This window comes from Muscardinus avellanarius (genome assembly GCF_963383645.1).
Source record: "Muscardinus avellanarius genome assembly, chromosome: 16".
Taxonomy (NCBI): domain Eukaryota; kingdom Metazoa; phylum Chordata; class Mammalia; order Rodentia; family Gliridae; genus Muscardinus; species Muscardinus avellanarius.
The window spans coordinates 69,148,358-69,166,381 of NC_137802.1; the positions used below are offsets into that span (position 1 = coordinate 69,148,358).

General features: G+C 49.5%; 1 protein-coding gene across 2 annotated transcripts in view; it reads left to right on the top strand.

The window, feature by feature from the left end:
* The window catches only part of UNK (unk zinc finger), a gene marked incomplete at both ends in the record, with an annotated part of 36,742 nt that overhangs the window by 10,992 nt on the left and 7,726 nt on the right, over positions 1-18,024 (top strand). For both annotated transcript variants that reach the window (XM_080713750.1, XM_080713749.1), the window contains 6 exons: positions 7,397-7,606; positions 8,334-8,510; positions 8,613-8,743; positions 9,267-9,402; positions 9,967-10,084; positions 10,746-10,830. In XM_080713750.1, coding sequence (XP_080569876.1) covers positions 7,397-7,606; positions 8,334-8,510; positions 8,613-8,743; positions 9,267-9,402; positions 9,967-10,084; positions 10,746-10,830 — 857 coding nt within the window. The remainder of the gene's footprint in view (positions 1-7,396; positions 7,607-8,333; positions 8,511-8,612; positions 8,744-9,266; positions 9,403-9,966; positions 10,085-10,745; positions 10,831-18,024) is intronic.

Below are 18,024 nucleotides of genomic sequence, written 5' to 3' on the forward strand. Positions count from 1 at the left end.
ACAAAAAGCCTTCAGTCACATGACCTGTTGCCAAGGGTCGGCAGCATTTCCTCAGTGTGGGAGAAAGCCTGTGGTTTGAAAAAGTTTGTCGGTGCTCTTTCCAGCCTTCCCAAGAGCTGTGTCCCTCCCTGTGGGTCCATTCTAGGCTGATGGCCCCCATGTTGTATGTGGAGAGGATTTTGAGATAAGTGTATACTCACAGCAAGTTTTTTGTTTTTGATTTTTTGAGGTACTGGGGATTGGACCCAGAGGCACTCTACCTCCAAACTACACTCCCAGCCCTATTTATTTTTATTTATTCTTTATTTTGAAGCAGAGTCTCACTAAGTTGCAGAGAGCCTCACAAATGGCTGAACTGGCAATTCTCCTGTCTCAACCTCCCAAGTACTGGGATTACAAGTGTGCACCACCACAACCGGCTTACTCACAGCAAGTTTGAGACATCTAGTTCTTGGTAGTTGTTTGTTTTTTTGCAGGTCTGGGGATGGAACCCAGGGGCATTTGACCTCCGAGCTATATCCCCTGCCCTATTGTTTATTCTTTATTTTGAAACAGGGTCTCAGTAAGTTGCAGAGGGACTCATTAAATAGCTGACGCTGTCTGCAAACTGTGATCCTCCAGTCTCAGCCTCCCAAATGCCTGGGATTACAAGCGTGCACCACCACACCTGGCTTGGTAGTTATATTTTAATTGTCTCTAAATTGACAGTCATTACAAGGAATAAGCACATTTTTCCTAGTACCTTCATAAAACGAATTGGGGTCACTCCTAGGCTGGGAGGCAGACAGGAAAGTTGCTGTCCTGTTGACATGCACTGGAGCCCATCTTTCAGCCACTCAGGTGATAGTTTCAAGGCTCACATGGACATTTCTTTTAGTACAGGCCGTGTGTTTTAGGCATTTAAGATTATATTAGTGGCTCTATTCTAGTAATCATAACAATCTTTGTGCTATTTCTCTATAAAATCCCTCAACTTTCACCCCTTTTTTCTTTGCCAGTGTGTAGAATTTGACAGCGAAACAAGAGCTGAGGAGGAGGTGAAGATGGGAAGGAGCCTAGCAGCTTAGAAGCCTCATAGCGTTCTCTGTGAGGCGGCCTTTTCCTGTTGGTGCCTCTGTTTAGGAGAAAAGATGCTAAAGCCCGTGACAGCATCCTCATGTCATATCTGAGTACTGAAGCGTTTCCTCCTCTTCCTTATTCCTCATATCACAGTTTGCTTTTCATGTTCAAGTTGACTCGTTTGTTTCCTGTTAATATTTGAAACACCATATGGCTACCATCAGTCATAACAAAATGACTTCTAACAAGGAACCAGAAGGTCTAGGTCCTCTTCCTGGGAAACTTTGGCTATTTACAAAAGTACCCCCACTGAAGAGAGGTAGTAATGTTCCACAACGAAAGGTTGATATTAGCATTAACGTGTGTGTGTGTGTGTGTGTGTGTGTGTGTGTGTGTGTGTGTGAGAGAGAGAGAATTATTGGAGATTAAACCCATCCAGGGACATTCTTCCTCCAAGCTGTGCCTCCTGCCCTTTTTAAGTTTTTTATTTTGAAACAGGGTCTCACTAAGTTGCTAGGGCTGGCATTGAACTTGCAATCCTCCCAAATCAGCCTCCTCCAAGTACTGGGATTACTAGGCATGTATTATCATGCCCCACTCTAGTATGGTGTTTTATGACTTAAAAGTTTTTTTTTGGTTTTTTTTTTTTTTTTTTTTTTGGTGGTACTGGGGTTCCTGGAAGCCCTTCTATCTCCGGGCCACACTCCCAGACCTATTTTATATTTTTATTTGGAAACAGGGTCTCCTAAGCCAGCGTGCGCAGCTGGCTTTGAACCAGCGCGATCCTCCTGTCTCCGCCTCCCAAGTGCAGGGATCACAAGCGTGCGCCACCACGCCCGGCTATGACTTAAAAGTTTTGACTAAGCCAGACATGATGGCACATGCTTGTAATCCCCACATTTGGGAGGCTGAGACAGGAGGATTGCAGTTCGTGGCCGGCCTCAGCTTTTTAGTGAGGCCCTCTACAACTCAGTGAGATCCTGTTTCAAAATAAAAATAAAAAATAGGGCTGGGGGTATAGCTTGGAGGTAGGATCTCCCTGGGTTCAATCTTTAGTGCCGCAACAAAAAGTTTTGATTAGCCTGGCGTGGTGGCACACACTTGTAATGCCAGTACTTGTGAGGCTGAGACAGGAGGATCGCAGGTTCATGGCCAGCCTCAGCTACTTAGCGAGGTCTTCTGCATCTTAATGAGACCTTATTTCAAAAGAAAGAATAAAAAGATAGGGCTGGAGGTGTAACTTGGAGGCAGAATGTGCCCCTGGGTTCAATCCCCAGTACCACACACACACACACACAAAAGTTTTGAATAGGAGTTTTTACAACTTTTTATTAATTTTAGTAAGAACACTGCATACCTTTTTTTTCTTTTCCTTTTTTTTATGGTACTGGGGATTGAATTGAGGGGCATTCTGCCTCTGAGCTATGCCCCTAGGCTTTTTTTCTTTTTTCACGATACTGGGGGTGGAACCCAGAAGCATTTTACCTCTGTGCTATACCCCAGCCCTATTTTATTCTATTTTATTTATTTAGTATTAATATTATTTTTGGTGGTACTGGGGGTGGAACCCAGAGGCTTTCTACCTCCAGGCTATACTCCAGACCTATTTTATACTTTATTTGGAAACAGGGTCTCACTAAATTGCCGAGAGCCTCACTAAGTAGCTGAGGCTGGCTTCAAACCTATGTGATCCTCTTGTCTCAGCCTCCCAAGTGCGGGGATTAAAAGCATGCCCCACCACACCCGGCTAATTCTTTATCTTGAAATAGGGTCTCACGAGTTGCAAAGGGCCTCACTAAGTAGTACCTGAGGCTGTCCTCAAACCGTGATACTCCCATCTCAGCCTCCCAAATGCTGAGATTACAAGCATTGAGCCACCGCGCCCAGCTTATTTTTATTTTTATTTTGAAATGGTCTCACCAAGTTGCAGAGGGCCTCACAAAGTAGCTGAGGCTGGCCTCAAACCTGCGATCCTCCTGTCTCAAGACTCCCAAGTATTGGGATTGCAAACTTGTGCCACCACGCCTTGCTACCTCCAGGCCTTTTTCTTTTCTTCTTTTTTTGCGGTACTGGGAACCCAGGGGCCTTACACATCCAAGCTACACCCCCTATCCTATTTTTATTCTTTATTTTGAAACAGGGTCTCACTGAGTTGCAGAGGGCCTAAGTAGCTGAGGCTGTTCACGAACCGTGATCCTCCTGTCTCAGCCTCCTGAACGCTGGGGTTACAAGCGTGTGCCGCCACGCCTGACTCTGTTTTTGAAATAGGGTCTTTCTTTGTGTATGTGTGTTTGGGAGAGGGTGCTGGGAAATGAACTCAGAGGTGTTCTGCCTCTGAGCTAAACACCCAGCCCCCCTTTTTTGGGAGGTACTAGGGATTGAACCCGTGGGCATTCTACGTCTCAGCTACATTCTTAACTCTATTTATTTTATTTATTTATTTATTTATTTATTTATTTATGTAATGGAGATGGAATTCAGGGCCATTCTACCTATGAGCTACATCCCCAGCCCTATTTTTTATTCTTTATTCTTTATTTATTTTTGTGTGTGTAGTACTGGGGGTAGAACCCAGGAGCTTTTCTACCTCCGGGCTATACTTCCAGATGTATTTTATACTTTATTTGGAAACAGAGTCTCACTAAGTAGTTGAAGCTGGCTTCGAACCTGTGCAATCCTCCTGTCTCAGCCTCCCAAGTGCAGGGATTATAAGTGTGTGCCACTATGCCTGGCTTATTCTTTATTTTGAAACAGGGTCTTACTGAGTTGCAAAGGGCTTTACTAAGTAGCTGAGACTGTCCACAAACCACAATCATCTGGTCTGTGCCTCCCAAATTCTGGGATTACAAGTGTACGCCGCCATGCCCGGCTTTTTTTTTTAATATTTTATTTGGAAACAAGGTCTCTCAAGCCAGCTGAGGGTGGCTTCAAACCTGCACGATCCTCCTGTCTCAGGCTCCCAAGCACGGGGATTACAAGTGGGCACCATCACGCCTGGCTTTATTTTTAATTTTTAATTAAGTTATTTATTTTGGAATCTGGGGATGGAACCCAGGGGCATTCGACATCTGAGCTACAACCCCTGCCCTATTATTTATTCTCTATTTTGAAACAAGGTCTCACTAAGTTGTGGAGGACCTCACTAAACAGCTGAGGCTGTCCGCTAGCCGCCATCCTCTGGTCTCAGCCTCCCGAATGCTGGGATTACAAGCGTGCACCACCATGCCCGGCTCTCTATTTTCTTATTCTTTATTTTGAAACAGCATCTCACTAAGCTGCGGAGGGCCTCACTAAGTAGCTGAGGCAGTCTGGAAACCAGGATCGTCAGGTCTCAGCCTCCCTAATGCTGGGATTACAAGCGTGCGCCACCACACCTGGCTTTTATTTATTTTTTTATTTTTGGTGGTGCTGGGGGTGGAACCCAGAGGCTTTCTATCTCCGGGCTATACTCCCAGACCTATTTTATATTTTATTTGGAAACAGGGTCTCACTATGTTGCTGAGAGCCTTATTAAATAGCTGAGGCTGGCTTTGAACGTGTGCAGTCCTCCTGGTCTCAGCCTCCCAAGCGCCACCACGCCCCAGCTTTATTTTTTATTTTGAAATAATCTCACCAAATTGCCTTGGCTGGGCTCCAACTGAGATTCTCCTGTCTAGCCTCTCAAGTACTGGGATTACCTACATGTGCCACGCCCAGCCTCTCCCATTTTTATCTGTTACCTCCTGAATTTGTCTCCTAGTGAGTCCAAATGTCAGGAAGGATATGTACTTCCCAAGAGAGGGATTGGCCTAGTAGTTTGGAGGATATGTGCCCCAACTTGGTGCCAGGACTTGGTACCTGCATGCAGCATATAGGCACAGCTTTTCTCTCTACCTAGACAGACAGGGAGACAGGAAAAAAGACTTTTGTTCAAATGTCAAGGGGGCCAGGGGAGCATCAGGCCCTAGGGAGCCTTCCAGATTCCTGCCCGGAGCCTCCCACTCCACATCTCAGTGTTTCCTTTTCCAGTGTTTCTCCTGCTCCACTCACATCCCAGAGGCACTTGGGGCCTTTGAAACAAGTCATGGCCTGTGTCTGAGCTCACAGTTTTCTTTTCCTAAAACTTCCTTCCTGATTCCTTATCCGCTCCTTCTCTTACGCTATCCTGGCCGGGGTCAAGGATTCTTTTGGGTTTCCAAGGCTCTTAGCTACCATTTCTATGGGACATACACACCAGAATGGAAAGTCAGCGTGAAAAGTGTTATGAGGACCCGGTCGTGGTGCTGCATGTTTGTAATCCCAGTACTGGGGAGGCTGAGACAGGTTTGCAGCCAGTTTCAGCTACTTAGGCCCTCTGCAGTTAGTGAGACCTTGTTTCAAAATAAAGAATAAAAACAGGGCTGGGGATGTAGCTTGGAGGTCAAATGCACATGGGTTCCATCCCTAGTACTGAAAAGAAAAAAGAAATGTGAGCTAAAGACAAGGACCTGCTCCTTCTTCGGTGGCCATGTCCTTTCACATTGTGTCTGCTACCAGGAGAAGTTCAGTAAACATGCCGAATGCCCAGGCATGGGGGTGCACACCTGTAATCCCAGTACTTGGGAGGCTGAGACAGGAGGATGGCAGGTTTAAGACCAGCGTCAGTAACTTAGTAAAGCCCTCCACAAATTAGTGAGACCCTATTTCAAAATAAAAAATGAAAGCTGAGTATAGTGGCACATGCTTATAATCCCAGTACTTGGGAGGCTGAGACAGGAGGACCCAGGTTCAAGGCCAGCCTCAGCTACTTAGTGAAGCCCTCTGCAACATAGTGAGACCCTGTTTCAAAATAAAGAATTAAATCAGGCTGGGAGTGGACCCCAGAGGTAGAATGCCCCTGTGTTTCATACCTAGTACCACCAACACACACACACACACACACACACACACACACACACACACACACACACACCAAAAAAAAAATAAAAAACAACTATGTGAGGCTGGGTATGTAGCCAAGCTGGTAGAGCTCCTGCTGGCATATGTGAGGGCTGGGGATGTGGCTCAGTGGTAAAGCAATTGCCTACCATATAGACGGCCCTGGGTTCAATGAACACCGAAATAAGTAAGGTTTGTTTTTTTTCTTTCCAGTACTGGAAATTGAACCCAGAGGCATTCTACCTCTGAGCCCTATTTTCTATTATTTATTTTTGAGACAGGGTCTCACTAAGTTGCGGAGTGCCTCACTAAATAGCTGAGGCTGGCCACAAACCTGCGGTCCTCCTATCTCAGCCTAAGTTTGATGTTAAAAGGAAAAGAAAAAAAAAGAGAGCCTCTGATTAGCCCCAACCCCAAGCTCCCCACCCTGCCCTTTCTTCAGTCACATGAGCAAGGCCCCAAGGATCTGGGCAGGAGCCTCTGTTCCAGGCAGTTGGTCCATGCCAGGCAGCGCCTCCTGACATGCTCCCTGTGCACACAGCCTCTGAGCCTTCTGCAGCCGTCCTCCAGGACCACCCAGCCGAGACAATCTAGCCTGTTAGCCTTGAGTAATCAAGGGAATCGCACTGACCCTCACCCCCTGGCAGGGCCCTAGTCTAAAAGCACCTCAGACTGGACACAGGTAGTGGATAAAAAATACGGAAGGACGGTGTGTCCTATAAGGGGTGAGTGGGTCTGGGCTCTCCCCTGGTGGGGTGTAGGAAGGATATGGGGTCTCTTGGCTGCTACAGAGCAGAGGAGAGAGATGAAAGAGTTGGGAGAATGCCAGATGGACAGACAGCACTCAGAACCCCAGGATGTAAATGACCCAGCTGCTGCAGACTAGGGGCGGGCCAAGCTGTGAGGGAGGGCGTCTTCGGAGAGCCCAGGCAGCGTCGGCAGACATCTCTGGAACACGATCCTTACGCAGTCATCTGGAGGCGTACCTGTGAGCTGGGCTTCCAGTTCTAAGGCCACATCTCCCCCAAGTGCTCATCTGCGGAGCTTTCAACCCACAGCATCCACCATACTCCTGGCACAGGAAGGGCTTCCTGGAGCTGGCAGGTGGCTGTGGGAAGCAGGGACCCTCAGGAAGTATGGGAGAAGCTGCTTTGTTCTTGTGAAGCCCTGTGATTGGTTGGCTTGGCCTGGGAAGCGTCAGGAAGGGCTCAGTCAAGCTGCTGCTGAAGACTGCAGCCGGCCACCATAGTAGACAGTGGTGGCCAAGGACTTTGGTTGGGACCTGGACGTTGGGGCGGATCCCAAGGCTGGGCCTCTCTTCGCGTCCCAGTGGGAATGGTACCCCGTGGCGGGGCCCTCAGGGGACTTGGTGGCTGGCTTCTTGCTGGGAAGCAACGGGTTTCTCTCTTTGCTCCTGGCCCCACACGGCCTCTCTCTGCAGGTACCTGAAGGAGTTCCGCACAGAGCAGTGCCCGCTTTTTGTGCAACACAAATGCACACAGCATCGGCCCTACACCTGCTTCCACTGGCATTTTGTGAACCAGCGGCGCCGCCGGTCCATCCGCCGTCGTGACGGCACCTTCAACTACAGTCCCGACGTCTACTGCACCAAGTACGACGAGGCCACAGGCCTCTGCCCGGAGGGCGACGAGTGAGTGGAGCCCAGGTCTCCTCGGCCAGATGCCCTCAGAACAGGCCAGGCAGATTCCAGGAAGCAGCCAAGGCCACTCTGGAGGACTGGCTGCAGCCCAGCCCACCTTCCTGTGCCCCACACCTGGGCGCAGACCTGCCGTCCTGAGGGCGCCGCAGGGGGAGCTTTCCCTTTCCTTTCCCTACTTTATGGAAAGCCAAAGTAGGCCTTCTTCCCTTAAGCCGAAGGACCACGTCTGAGTCGAGGTGGCTCTCTGGGACCTCTCTCGTCTTTCCCTGCAGACCACAGGGACCCTCTGCCGCCCTGTCGCCACCCGCTGCTGCTGCTCATGCAGTCCCCACAGAGCTGACTGCCGGCTCTGAGAGGCAGCTTCGCCGGTTCCCCACTGGCTCGCCCTAAATGTTTTCCTGCGGACTCTGCAGGGCAGCAGGTTACACTACTAATGACACATGGGCGGTGGCAGATCCCGGGTCTTCCTGAAGGGAACATCCAGAGGCCCCGCTTGCCGAGTCTCAGCCTTGCTGAGGGTAACAGGAGGTACCGGGGAGTGAGCATGCCAGGCCGTCCCACACAGTCGGGCTTGCTGTCCCTCCCCCGGCCTGCTGAAGCGCTCGGGACAAGGGGTTAGTTGCCTCTCTGACCCTCAGCAGTTGGGAACAGCAGGGTTGAAGAGGGCGGCCCCGGCTGCGGACAGCAGAGTGAAGGAACTTCCACTACTGTGTTTCAGGTGCCCGTTCCTGCACAGGACCACAGGGGACACGGAGCGCAGGTACCACCTCCGTTACTACAAGACTGGAATCTGCATCCACGAGACTGACTCAAAAGGCAACTGCACCAAGAACGGCCTGCACTGCGCGTTCGCCCACGGGCCCCATGACCTCCGCTCCCCCGTCTACGACATCAGGTGGGCTGGGCCAGGGCCTGGCGCGCTAACTGCCAGAAAAAGTGGTGCCACTCCTGTCTCCTCCCTCTCATGCTTCCTCCCCACCCCTCTGTCCTGTCCTAGGGAGCTCCAGGCCATGGAGGCCTTGCAGAACGGCCAGACCACAGTAGAGGGCAGCATAGAGAGCCAGTCGGCTGGGGCCGCGAGCCACGCCATGATAGAAAAGATCCTCAGTGAGGAGCCTCGGTGGCAAGGTACGGCCCAGAGCGGCCACGCCCCTGCCCTTTCCTGCCCATAGCTGTCCTGGGGGCTTGACTCACACCACGAGCTGCCTGCAGCCAGAGCCACTGCCTCTTCTGGGAGGCAGCCGGCAGCCCGCTCCCTCACCCCCATCCCGGTCATTCACAAGGCATTTGTAGGAGAGTTCTCCCAGATACACGCATCCCGAGAGTCCTCCAGGCCTTTCCATGTGCATACACGTGCATACCTAGGTACACGAGCATGTGTTCTCTGCCCTCATGGGTGCCCTTCTGGGCCTGTGAGCTGTGAGTATCCCCAGCGGGTGGCGGGGAGCACCCTCAGCTCACTGGGCTCTCAGCCTTGACTCTGGCTCCCCAGCGTGCCCGTGGCCTGTGAGGTGACCTTGCTCGTGCCTCACGGGAACCTCAGCTCCAGGGTCCTTCCCAGTGGCTTCTCCTTGCCTTCCCTTCACTCTGTTCCTGCTGTTTGGGGTGTGCCAGTCCACTCCCTGACCCCTGCCCTCTGGCCCCTGTGCAGAGACCGCTTATGTGCTGGGGAACTATAAGACGGAGCCGTGCAAGAAGCCCCCGCGGCTGTGCCGCCAGGGCTATGCCTGTCCCTACTACCACAACAGCAAGGACCGGCGGCGGAGCCCCCGGAAGCACAAATACAGGTCCTTTGGCCCCAGGAGGCCAGCCAGGGGAGGGAGGAGTGGCAGGGAAGGGATCATGGCTGAGGCTACTACCACTATGGCTCCCAGGGAGGCGGGGAGGCCAGTCCTGGGGAGAGAGTCACAGGGCCCAGACAGGGGAGGGCCTAGGAAGGACGCCGACTGCGGGCGCCCAGGCCGACTCTTGCATGAATGAGGACCCTGATGAGATGGCCTCAGTCCTGTCCATTCTGGTTCTGCAGCGTGTGCTGGAGCAGGGCCAGGCCACGGTGTGGGGCGTGTAGTCCTGGCTGTGGCCCGATTCTCCTCGGGCTGCTGTGGGCTCTGCTCCTGGCTGAGGGGAGCAGAACGGCGTTGTCCTTGGTGCTGCTGCCAGGCGGGGCCAGGGACAGCCTGGCTCCTGGCGCTACGAGGCCTCGCTGCGCAGCTGGTCTCTTTCGTTTCTGTGCCTGCCCCCGTGAGGCAGGGGGACCAGAGAGGGGCCCTGAGCAGGGATCCCGGTGGCACTGTCTAGGTCCCAGTCTCGTCCTCTCTTGCCTCCACCTGACCCCTCCCTTGTTGGACCAGGTCATCTCCGTGTCCAAACGTCAAACACGGGGACGAGTGGGGAGATCCCGGCAAATGTGAGAATGGAGACGTCTGCCAGTATTGCCACACCCGCACAGAGCAGCAGTTCCACCCAGAGGTGGGCCCTGAGAGGGGCTGGGCCCCCGGCCAGGGGGGCTTGACAGGTCTTTGAAAGCAAGGAGAGGCAAGGAGAGTGAGGCACCTTTGGTCCCATCCTGGAAGAGGGGCCTGTGGGCAGTGGAGCCTAGCGACACCAAGATTTAAAAAATGAAAGTGCCTCATTCAGGGCCCAGGGGACAGTAAGCTCCCTGACACAGTTCTCTGCTCACCTGGGCAGCATCACCGTGCCTGTGTCTCATGCAACCTACAAAGAGGCACGTGCTGCCTCTGCCCCTGACACCCCTAGAGAGGCACGGGGTGGCCCTGTGTGGCCGCAGAGGTGAGGCCCAGTACAGATCCCACCGGTGGCCTGGTGGGGGCGTGTCCAGGTTGGCCGTGGCTGCCGTGCGTCTTGGCGCCCGGGGGGCACAGCGCCGCCAAGGCCTTGTGTGGAGCCGGTCCCTTTGTGAGGGCTGCTTGGACCTGTGGTCCAGATGGGAGGGCATTAGTGGCAGTGGGGGTGGTAGAGAACTGCTTCAGGAGCTTGAGGGTGAAGTTGGCAGGGAAAAACTGGGGAGTGCAGAGGAGGGGAGGAGAGGAGAGGCCCAGCTCGCGGAGGAAGGGAGCCTGCCATCACCCTTGGCGGAGTCTGACGGTCAGTTCTGCTTTGTTCCTCCCAGATCTACAAGTCCACCAAGTGCAACGACATGCAGCAGTCGGGCAGCTGTCCCCGGGGGCCTTTCTGCGCCTTCGCCCACGTAGAACGTATGCTATGCCCCTCCCCAGGGTGGGCCACTCTTCCCTCCCCTCTCCTAACTCCCAGGGGAACAGCCCAGCACATCTGTGCACAAGAGCAGCGGGCCTTGTCCCCAGCGGAAGTTCCATCCCACTGCCTCTGGAGCTGACGTCACTAGTGGGACATGGGGCTCTTCTCTGCTGAGTCCTGCGCAGGTCTCTAGAGCAGAGCTGTCCAAGCTTTTATGTGTGGTGCTGGTATTTGTTTTTGTTGTTGTTGTTGTTGTTTTCAGTACTAGGGGTGGGGTGGAACCCAGGGGCTTTTCTACTTCTCGGCTATACTCCCAGACCTATTTTATACTTTATTTGGAAACAGGGTCTCACTAAGTTGCTGAGAGCCTCACTAAGTAGCTGAGGCTGGCTTTGAATCTGTGCCATCCTTCTGTCTCAGCTTCCCAAGTGCTGGGATTGCAAACATGTGCCACCATGCCCAGCTGGTGCTGGTATTTGAACCCTGGGGTATTCTACCTCTGAGCTACACTCCAGCACTATTTTGTTTTTTATTTTGAAACAGTCTCCCTAAGTTGCTCAAGCTAGCACGGAACCTGCAGTCCTCTTGTCTTAAGCCTTCTATGTACTGGGATTATAGGCGTGTACCACCACAAGTGGTTTATAGCTGTTCAATCTAAAAATAATGTGGGCAAATATGTCATTTCAGCCTTGTTTCTAGTAACACACTAAAAAATCTGAAGAACAGGTTAAATTATTTTTAACATTTTTATTTAGCCCAGTGAAACATGTTATCAATTTAATAAGTAATCAATACAGGCACAGTGGTGCATAGCTGTAATCCCAGTACTTGGAGAGCTGAGATAGGAGGATTGCAGGTTCGAAGTCAGCCTCAGCAATTTAGTGAGACCTGTTTCAAAATACTTATTAGCAGGGCGGGGTGGTGCACACTTGTAATCCCAGTATTTGGGAGGCTGAAATAGGAGGTTCAAGGCCAGCCTCAGCTACTTAAGGTGGCCCTCTGCAATTTAGTGAGACACTGTTTCAAAATCAAGAATAGCATAATCTCAGTATTTGGGAGGCTGAGAAAGGAGAATTGCGGTTTCCTGGCCAGCCTCAGCGACTTAGTGAGGCCCCCTGCCACTTAGTGATACCCTGTTTCAAAATAAAGAATAAAAATTGGAGCCAGGTGTGGTGGCACATGCTTGTAATCCCAGCATTTGGGAGGCCAGACAGGAGGATCACAGTTCAAGGACAGCCTCAGCTACTTAGCCCCTTTGCAACTCAGTGAGATCCTGTTTCAAAATAAGGAATAAGCCAGGTGTGGTGGTGCATGTTTGTAATCCCAGCTTTTTTTTTTTTTTTTAGTGGGTCTGGGAGTGGAAACCCAGGGGCATTCAACCTCTGAGCTATAGCTCCTGCCCTATTTTTTTATTCTTTATTTTGAAGCAGGGTCTCACTAAGTTGCGGAGGGCCTCACTAAGAAGCTGAGGCTGTCCACAAACTGCGATCCTCTGGTCTCAGCCTCCTGAGTGCTGGGATTACAAGTGAGCGCCACCACGCCTGGCTGTAATCCCAGCATTTGGGAAGCTGAGATAAGAGGATCATGGTTCACAACAACGGCCTCAGCTACTTAGTGAGGCCCTCTGGAACTCAGTGAGACCCTGTTTCAAAATAAAGAATAAAGAGCCGGGCATGGTGGCACACGCTTGTAATCCCAGCACTTGGGAGTCTGAGACAGGAGTATTGCACAGGTTCGAAGCCAGCCTCAGCTATTTAGTGAGGCTCTCGGCTACTTAGTGAGACCCTGTTTCCAAATAAAATATAAAATAGGTCTGGGAGTATAGCTTGGAGGTAGAAAGCCTCTGGGTTCAATCCCCAGTACCACCAAAATAAAGAAAGAAAGAAAGAATAAAGAATAAAAAATAAATTGGGCTGGGGATGTAGCTCTCAGGTTCCATTTCCAGTACAGCAAAAATAAGTAAATAAAGTTAATTAATTAATTAATTAATTAATTAATGGGATGGGGGTGTAGCTCAGAGGTAGAATGCTCTGGGTTCCATTCCCAGTATGGCCAAAAAAAAAAAAAAAGAAAAGAAAAAAGGATGAGGATGTAGCTCAGAGGTAGAATACCCCTGGGTTCAATCTCTAGTACTGCAAAAAAAAAAAAAAAAAAAAATTACTTATTTATTTACTTATTTTTTGTACGGGGGATTGAACCCAAGAGCATTCTGCCTTCTAAGCTACACCTCCCAGGCCTGTTTTACATTTTTTAAATATATTTTTATTTATTTATTTTTGTGGTGCTGGGGATTTAACCCAGGGGCATTCTACCTCTGAGCTATACCCCCAGCTCTAGTTTTTATTTTTGTTTGTTTGTTTGTTTGTTTATTGTGGTACTGGGGATGGAACCCAGGGGCATTCTACCTCTGAGTAGAATTCTACCTCCAAGCTACACCACCAGCTCTATTTTTTTTAGTGTCTTTATTTTTTGAAACGGGGTCTCACTAAGTAGCTGATGCTGGCCGAGACCCAGATCCTCCTGTCTCAGCCTCCCAAGTACTGGGATTATGAGCGTGCACCACTACGCTTGGCTTTATTTTTATTTTTGAAACAGGGTCTCAAAGATGAGAGTCTTACTACTTGCTGATGTTTTTGAACCTGAGATCCTTCTGTCCCAGTTTCCCAAGTATTGGGATTACAGGTGTGCATCACCACACCCAGCTGTTTCAAAATTTATTGTTTGTTTGTTTTGTGGTACTGGGGATGGAACTCAGGGGCATTCTACCTCTGAGCTACACCCCCAGCCCTATTTTTCATTCTTTATTTTGAAATAGGGTTTCACTGAGTTACAAAGGGCCTCACTAAGTACCTGAGGCTGCCCGCAAACCCAGATTCTCCTGTCTCAGCCTCCCACATACTGGGATTACAAGTGTACGCCACCACACCTTGCTCTATTTAAAATTTTTTTATGGTGCATTGTAGTCATACATCTTAATGGATTACAAGATGGTAGAGGCATTATAAATTCTGTTTCAAAGTTAAAAAAAAAAAAAAAAGCCAAGCCTGCGTGGTAGCGCACGTTTGTAATCCCCGCGCTTGGGAGGCGGAGACAGGAGGATTGCGCTGGTTTGGAGCCAGTCTCGCTGGCTTAAGAGACCCTGTTTCCACATAAAAAAAGTTAAAAAATAGGTCTGGGAGTGTAGCCCGTGGGAGTGTATCCCAGAGGTAGAAGGGCTTCCAGGAACCCCAGTACCACCAAAAAAAAAAAAAAAAAAAAAAAAAAAAAAAAATACCAACAAAAAAAAAACACAAAATGAAAAATAGGGCTAGGAATATAGCTCAGAGGTAGAAGCTCCTGAGTTTCATCTCTAGTGCCACGAAACAAAAACAAAACAAATCAAAATAAAGAATAAAAAAATAGTTCTGGTGTTGTCGCTCAGAGGTAGAATGCCCGTGGGTTCCATCCCCAGTACTACAAAAAATAAATGGATGGATAGATAGATACATAGATAGATAGGCTGAGGTGATGTAACTCAGAGGTAGAATGCCCCTGGATTCAATCCCCAGTATCCTCCCAAATAATAATAAATAAGTAAACAAGCTGGGCAGTGTCACACCATGGTGGTCTCAACCTAGTGAGACCTTGTTTTTAAATAAAAATAAAGCCAAGTATGGCACACTTTAATTCCAGTACTTGGGAGGCTGAGATAGGAAGATATCAGGTTTGCAGCCAGCCTCATCTACTTGGTGAGGCCCTCTGCAACTTAATGAGACTCTGTTTCAAAATTTAAAAATAGGTGGCGCGCGCTTGTAATCCCCACGCTTGGGAGGCTGAGACAGGAGGATCGCACAGGTTCGAAGCCAGCCTCAGCTATTTAGCGAGGCTCTCAGCAACTTAGTGAGACCCTGTTTCTAAATAAAAATATAAAATGGGTCTGGGAGTATAGGCCGGAGGTAGAAAGCCTCTGGGTTCCACCCCAGTACCACCCAAAAAAAAAAAAAAAAAAAATAGGGCTGGTGGTAGAATGGCCCTGGGCTCAATCCCAAGTACCACAAAGAAAAATAATAATAATAAATACATAAACAAATAAGAGTAGGGCTGTGTGTGTAGCTCGGAAGTAGAATGCCCCTGGATTCAATCTCCAGTAACAAAAAAGGAAGAAAGAAGAAAGAAAGAAAGAAAGAAAGAAAGAAAGAAAGAAAGAAAGAGAGAAAGAGTCAATACAAAAATATTTTACTTGTTTTTGTACTAAGATTTGGAAATCTGATTCTCTCTTTTGTGTGTGTGTGGTATTAGGGGTGGAACCCAGGGGAATTTTACCTCCGAGCTACACCCCCGGCCATATTTTTTATTCTTTATTTAAACAGGGTCTCACTGAGTTGCAAAGAGCCTCACTAAGTAGCTGAGGCTGTCTGCGACTGTGGTGCTCTGGTCTCTGCCCTATTTTTTATTCTTTATTTTGAAACAGGGTCTCACTGAGTTGCAGAGGGCCTCACTCAGTAGCTGAGGCTGTCCGCGAACCGCGATCCTCCGGTCTCAGCCTCCCAAATGCTGGGATTACAAGCGTGCGCCACCACGCCCGGCCTTAAAAAAATATTTTTGATACTGGGGGTTGATCTCAGGGGTATTGTACCTCTGGGAGCCACACCCTCTATTCCTTTTTATTTTTTAGTTAATTTAATTTATTTTATTTTTATTTTCACTTTTTTGTGGTACTGGGGATGTAACCTAGGGGCATTTTACCTCCGAACTACATCCCCAACCCTAATTTTTATTCTTTATTTTGAAACAGGATATCACTAAGTTGTGGAGAGTCTCACTACGTAGCTGAGGCTGGCTTTGAACCTGCAATCCTACTATCTCAGCCTCCCAAGTACTGGGATTACAAGTGTGCACCACCATGCCTGGCTTTTTATTTATTATTTATTTATTTTGACACACGGTCTCCCTACGTTGTCGAGGCTGGCCTCAAACCTGCAATCTTCTTGTTTCTGCCTCCCGAGTCCTAGGATTAAAGACGTGTGCCACTGTTCTCCTTCAGCTCTTTTTATTCTGAGGCAGAGTTTTTGAGTTGCCCCCACTGACCTTGAACTTGAGATCTTCCTGCCTCGACCTTGAGTTCCATGTGATATGGTTTTGTGTGTGTGTGGAACTGGGGATGGAACCCAGGGGCATTCTACTTCCAAGCTACACCCCAGCCCTATCTGTCTGTCTATCTTTCCTTCTTTCTTCATTTTATTTTATTTTAATTTTTGTATATGTGTGACACTGGAGATAGAACTCAGGGGCATTCTACCTCCAAGCTACACCCATTCCTTTTTTTTTTTTTTTTAATTCTTTAATTTTGAAACAGAGTCTCATTAAGTTGCAGAGGGCCTCACTAAATAGCTGAGGGCCATGGTGGCAAATGCTTGTAATGCCAGCATTACAAGGCTGGGATCTGTGAACTGTGATCCTCTTCTCTCTCAGCCTCCCAAATGCTGGGATTGCAAGGATGGGCCACCATGCCCCGCTGATTTTTTAATTTTGAAAGAGGGTCTCACTGAGTTGCTGACAGCCTTGCTAAATTGCTGCGACTGGTTTTGAACTTGGCAATCCTCCTGTCTCAGCCTCCCAGGTACTGGAATTGCAGGCGTTTGTCACCGCGCCTGGCTCTGGCATGTCAACACCTACCGCACTTTTCAGTTGAGAGAACCCATGTCCAGTGCTCAGTTGCCACAGGTGGCTTGTGCCTGCGTGGGGCAGGCGCAGATGCTCGGCGCTCTGCCCCACACGCTCCTCTAACCGCAGGCGCTAGGGCTTCGCCGCGCGCTGCTGCTCTGGCTCTCCTGACCTCTTTGCCTCTTCCCATGTTCAGCCCGGGCTGTGAGATTAGACTGAATAATAAACCCAGGGAGGGCCCGCAGTTTTGGAGCACAGAGATGGCAAAGAGAATATCCACTTGAGGCAGCCAGAGAAGTTATTAAAAGCTCAGGCTGTGGGGTTGTAGAGAGCAAGGCTCATCCCAGCTCTCTTATCTCCTAGCTCTGTCCCCTCCCTGAACCGCAGTTTCCTTTTGGGGGAGGATGAGGGGGACTAGCAGTTGAGCTCGGCATTCTACGTACAAGCTACATCTCTGCTCTTTTATTTTCTAATTTGAAACAGGGTCTTACTCGGCATTCTACGTACAAACTACATCTCCACTCTTTTATTTTCTAATTTGAAACAGAGTCTTACTAAATTGCTGAGGATGTAACGAGGTTGCGGAGGTGGGCCTTGAGCCTGCAGTCCTCCTGTCTCCGCCTCCCAAGAACTGGGATTACAGGCATGTACCACCATGCCCACCTCGAACCTCAGGGTTTTAAAAATTATTATTATAAAGCCGGGCGTGGTGGCGCACGCTTGTAATCCCCGCACTTGGGAAGCTGAGACAGGAGGATCGCATGGGTTCGAAGCCAGCCTCAGCTACTTAGTGAGGCTCTCGGCAACTTAGTGAGACTCTGTTTCCAAATATAAAAAAGGTCTGGGAGTATAGCCCGGAGGTAGAAAGCCTCTGGGTTCCACCCCCAGTACCACACACACAAAAAAGTTATTATTACAAAATGGAGAACCATAGCCGGGCGTGGTGGCCACGCTTGTAATCCCCGCGCTCGGGAGGCTGAGACAGGAGGATCGCACAGGTTCAGAGCCAGCCTCAGCTACTGAGTGAGCCTCTCAGCAACTTAATGAGATCCTGTTTCCAAATAAAGTATAAAATAGGTCTGGGAATGTAGCCCGGAGGGATAGGACCCATAGCTTTCTACCTTCGGGCTACACTCCCAGACATATTTTCTATTTTATTTTGAAACAGTCTTACTAAATTGCTGACAGCCTCACTAAGTAGCTGAGGCTGGCTTCGAACCTGTGTGATCCTCCTGTCTCAGCCTCCCAAGCGCGGGGATTACAAGCGTGCGCCACCACGCCAGGCCTTATTCTTTATTTTTATTTATTTACTTACTTACTTGCGGGTCTGGTGATGGAACCCAGGGGCATTCACCTCCTAGCTACACCCCCTGCCCTATTTTTTATTCTTTATTTTGAAACAGAGTCTCACTAAGTTGTAGAGGACCCTAAGTAGCTGAAGCTGTCCAGAAACCAAACCGTGATTCTCCTGTCTCAGCCTCCCGAATGCTGGGATTACAGACATGCGCCACCACGCCCAGCTTATTCTTTATTTTTAAATAGGGTCTCAC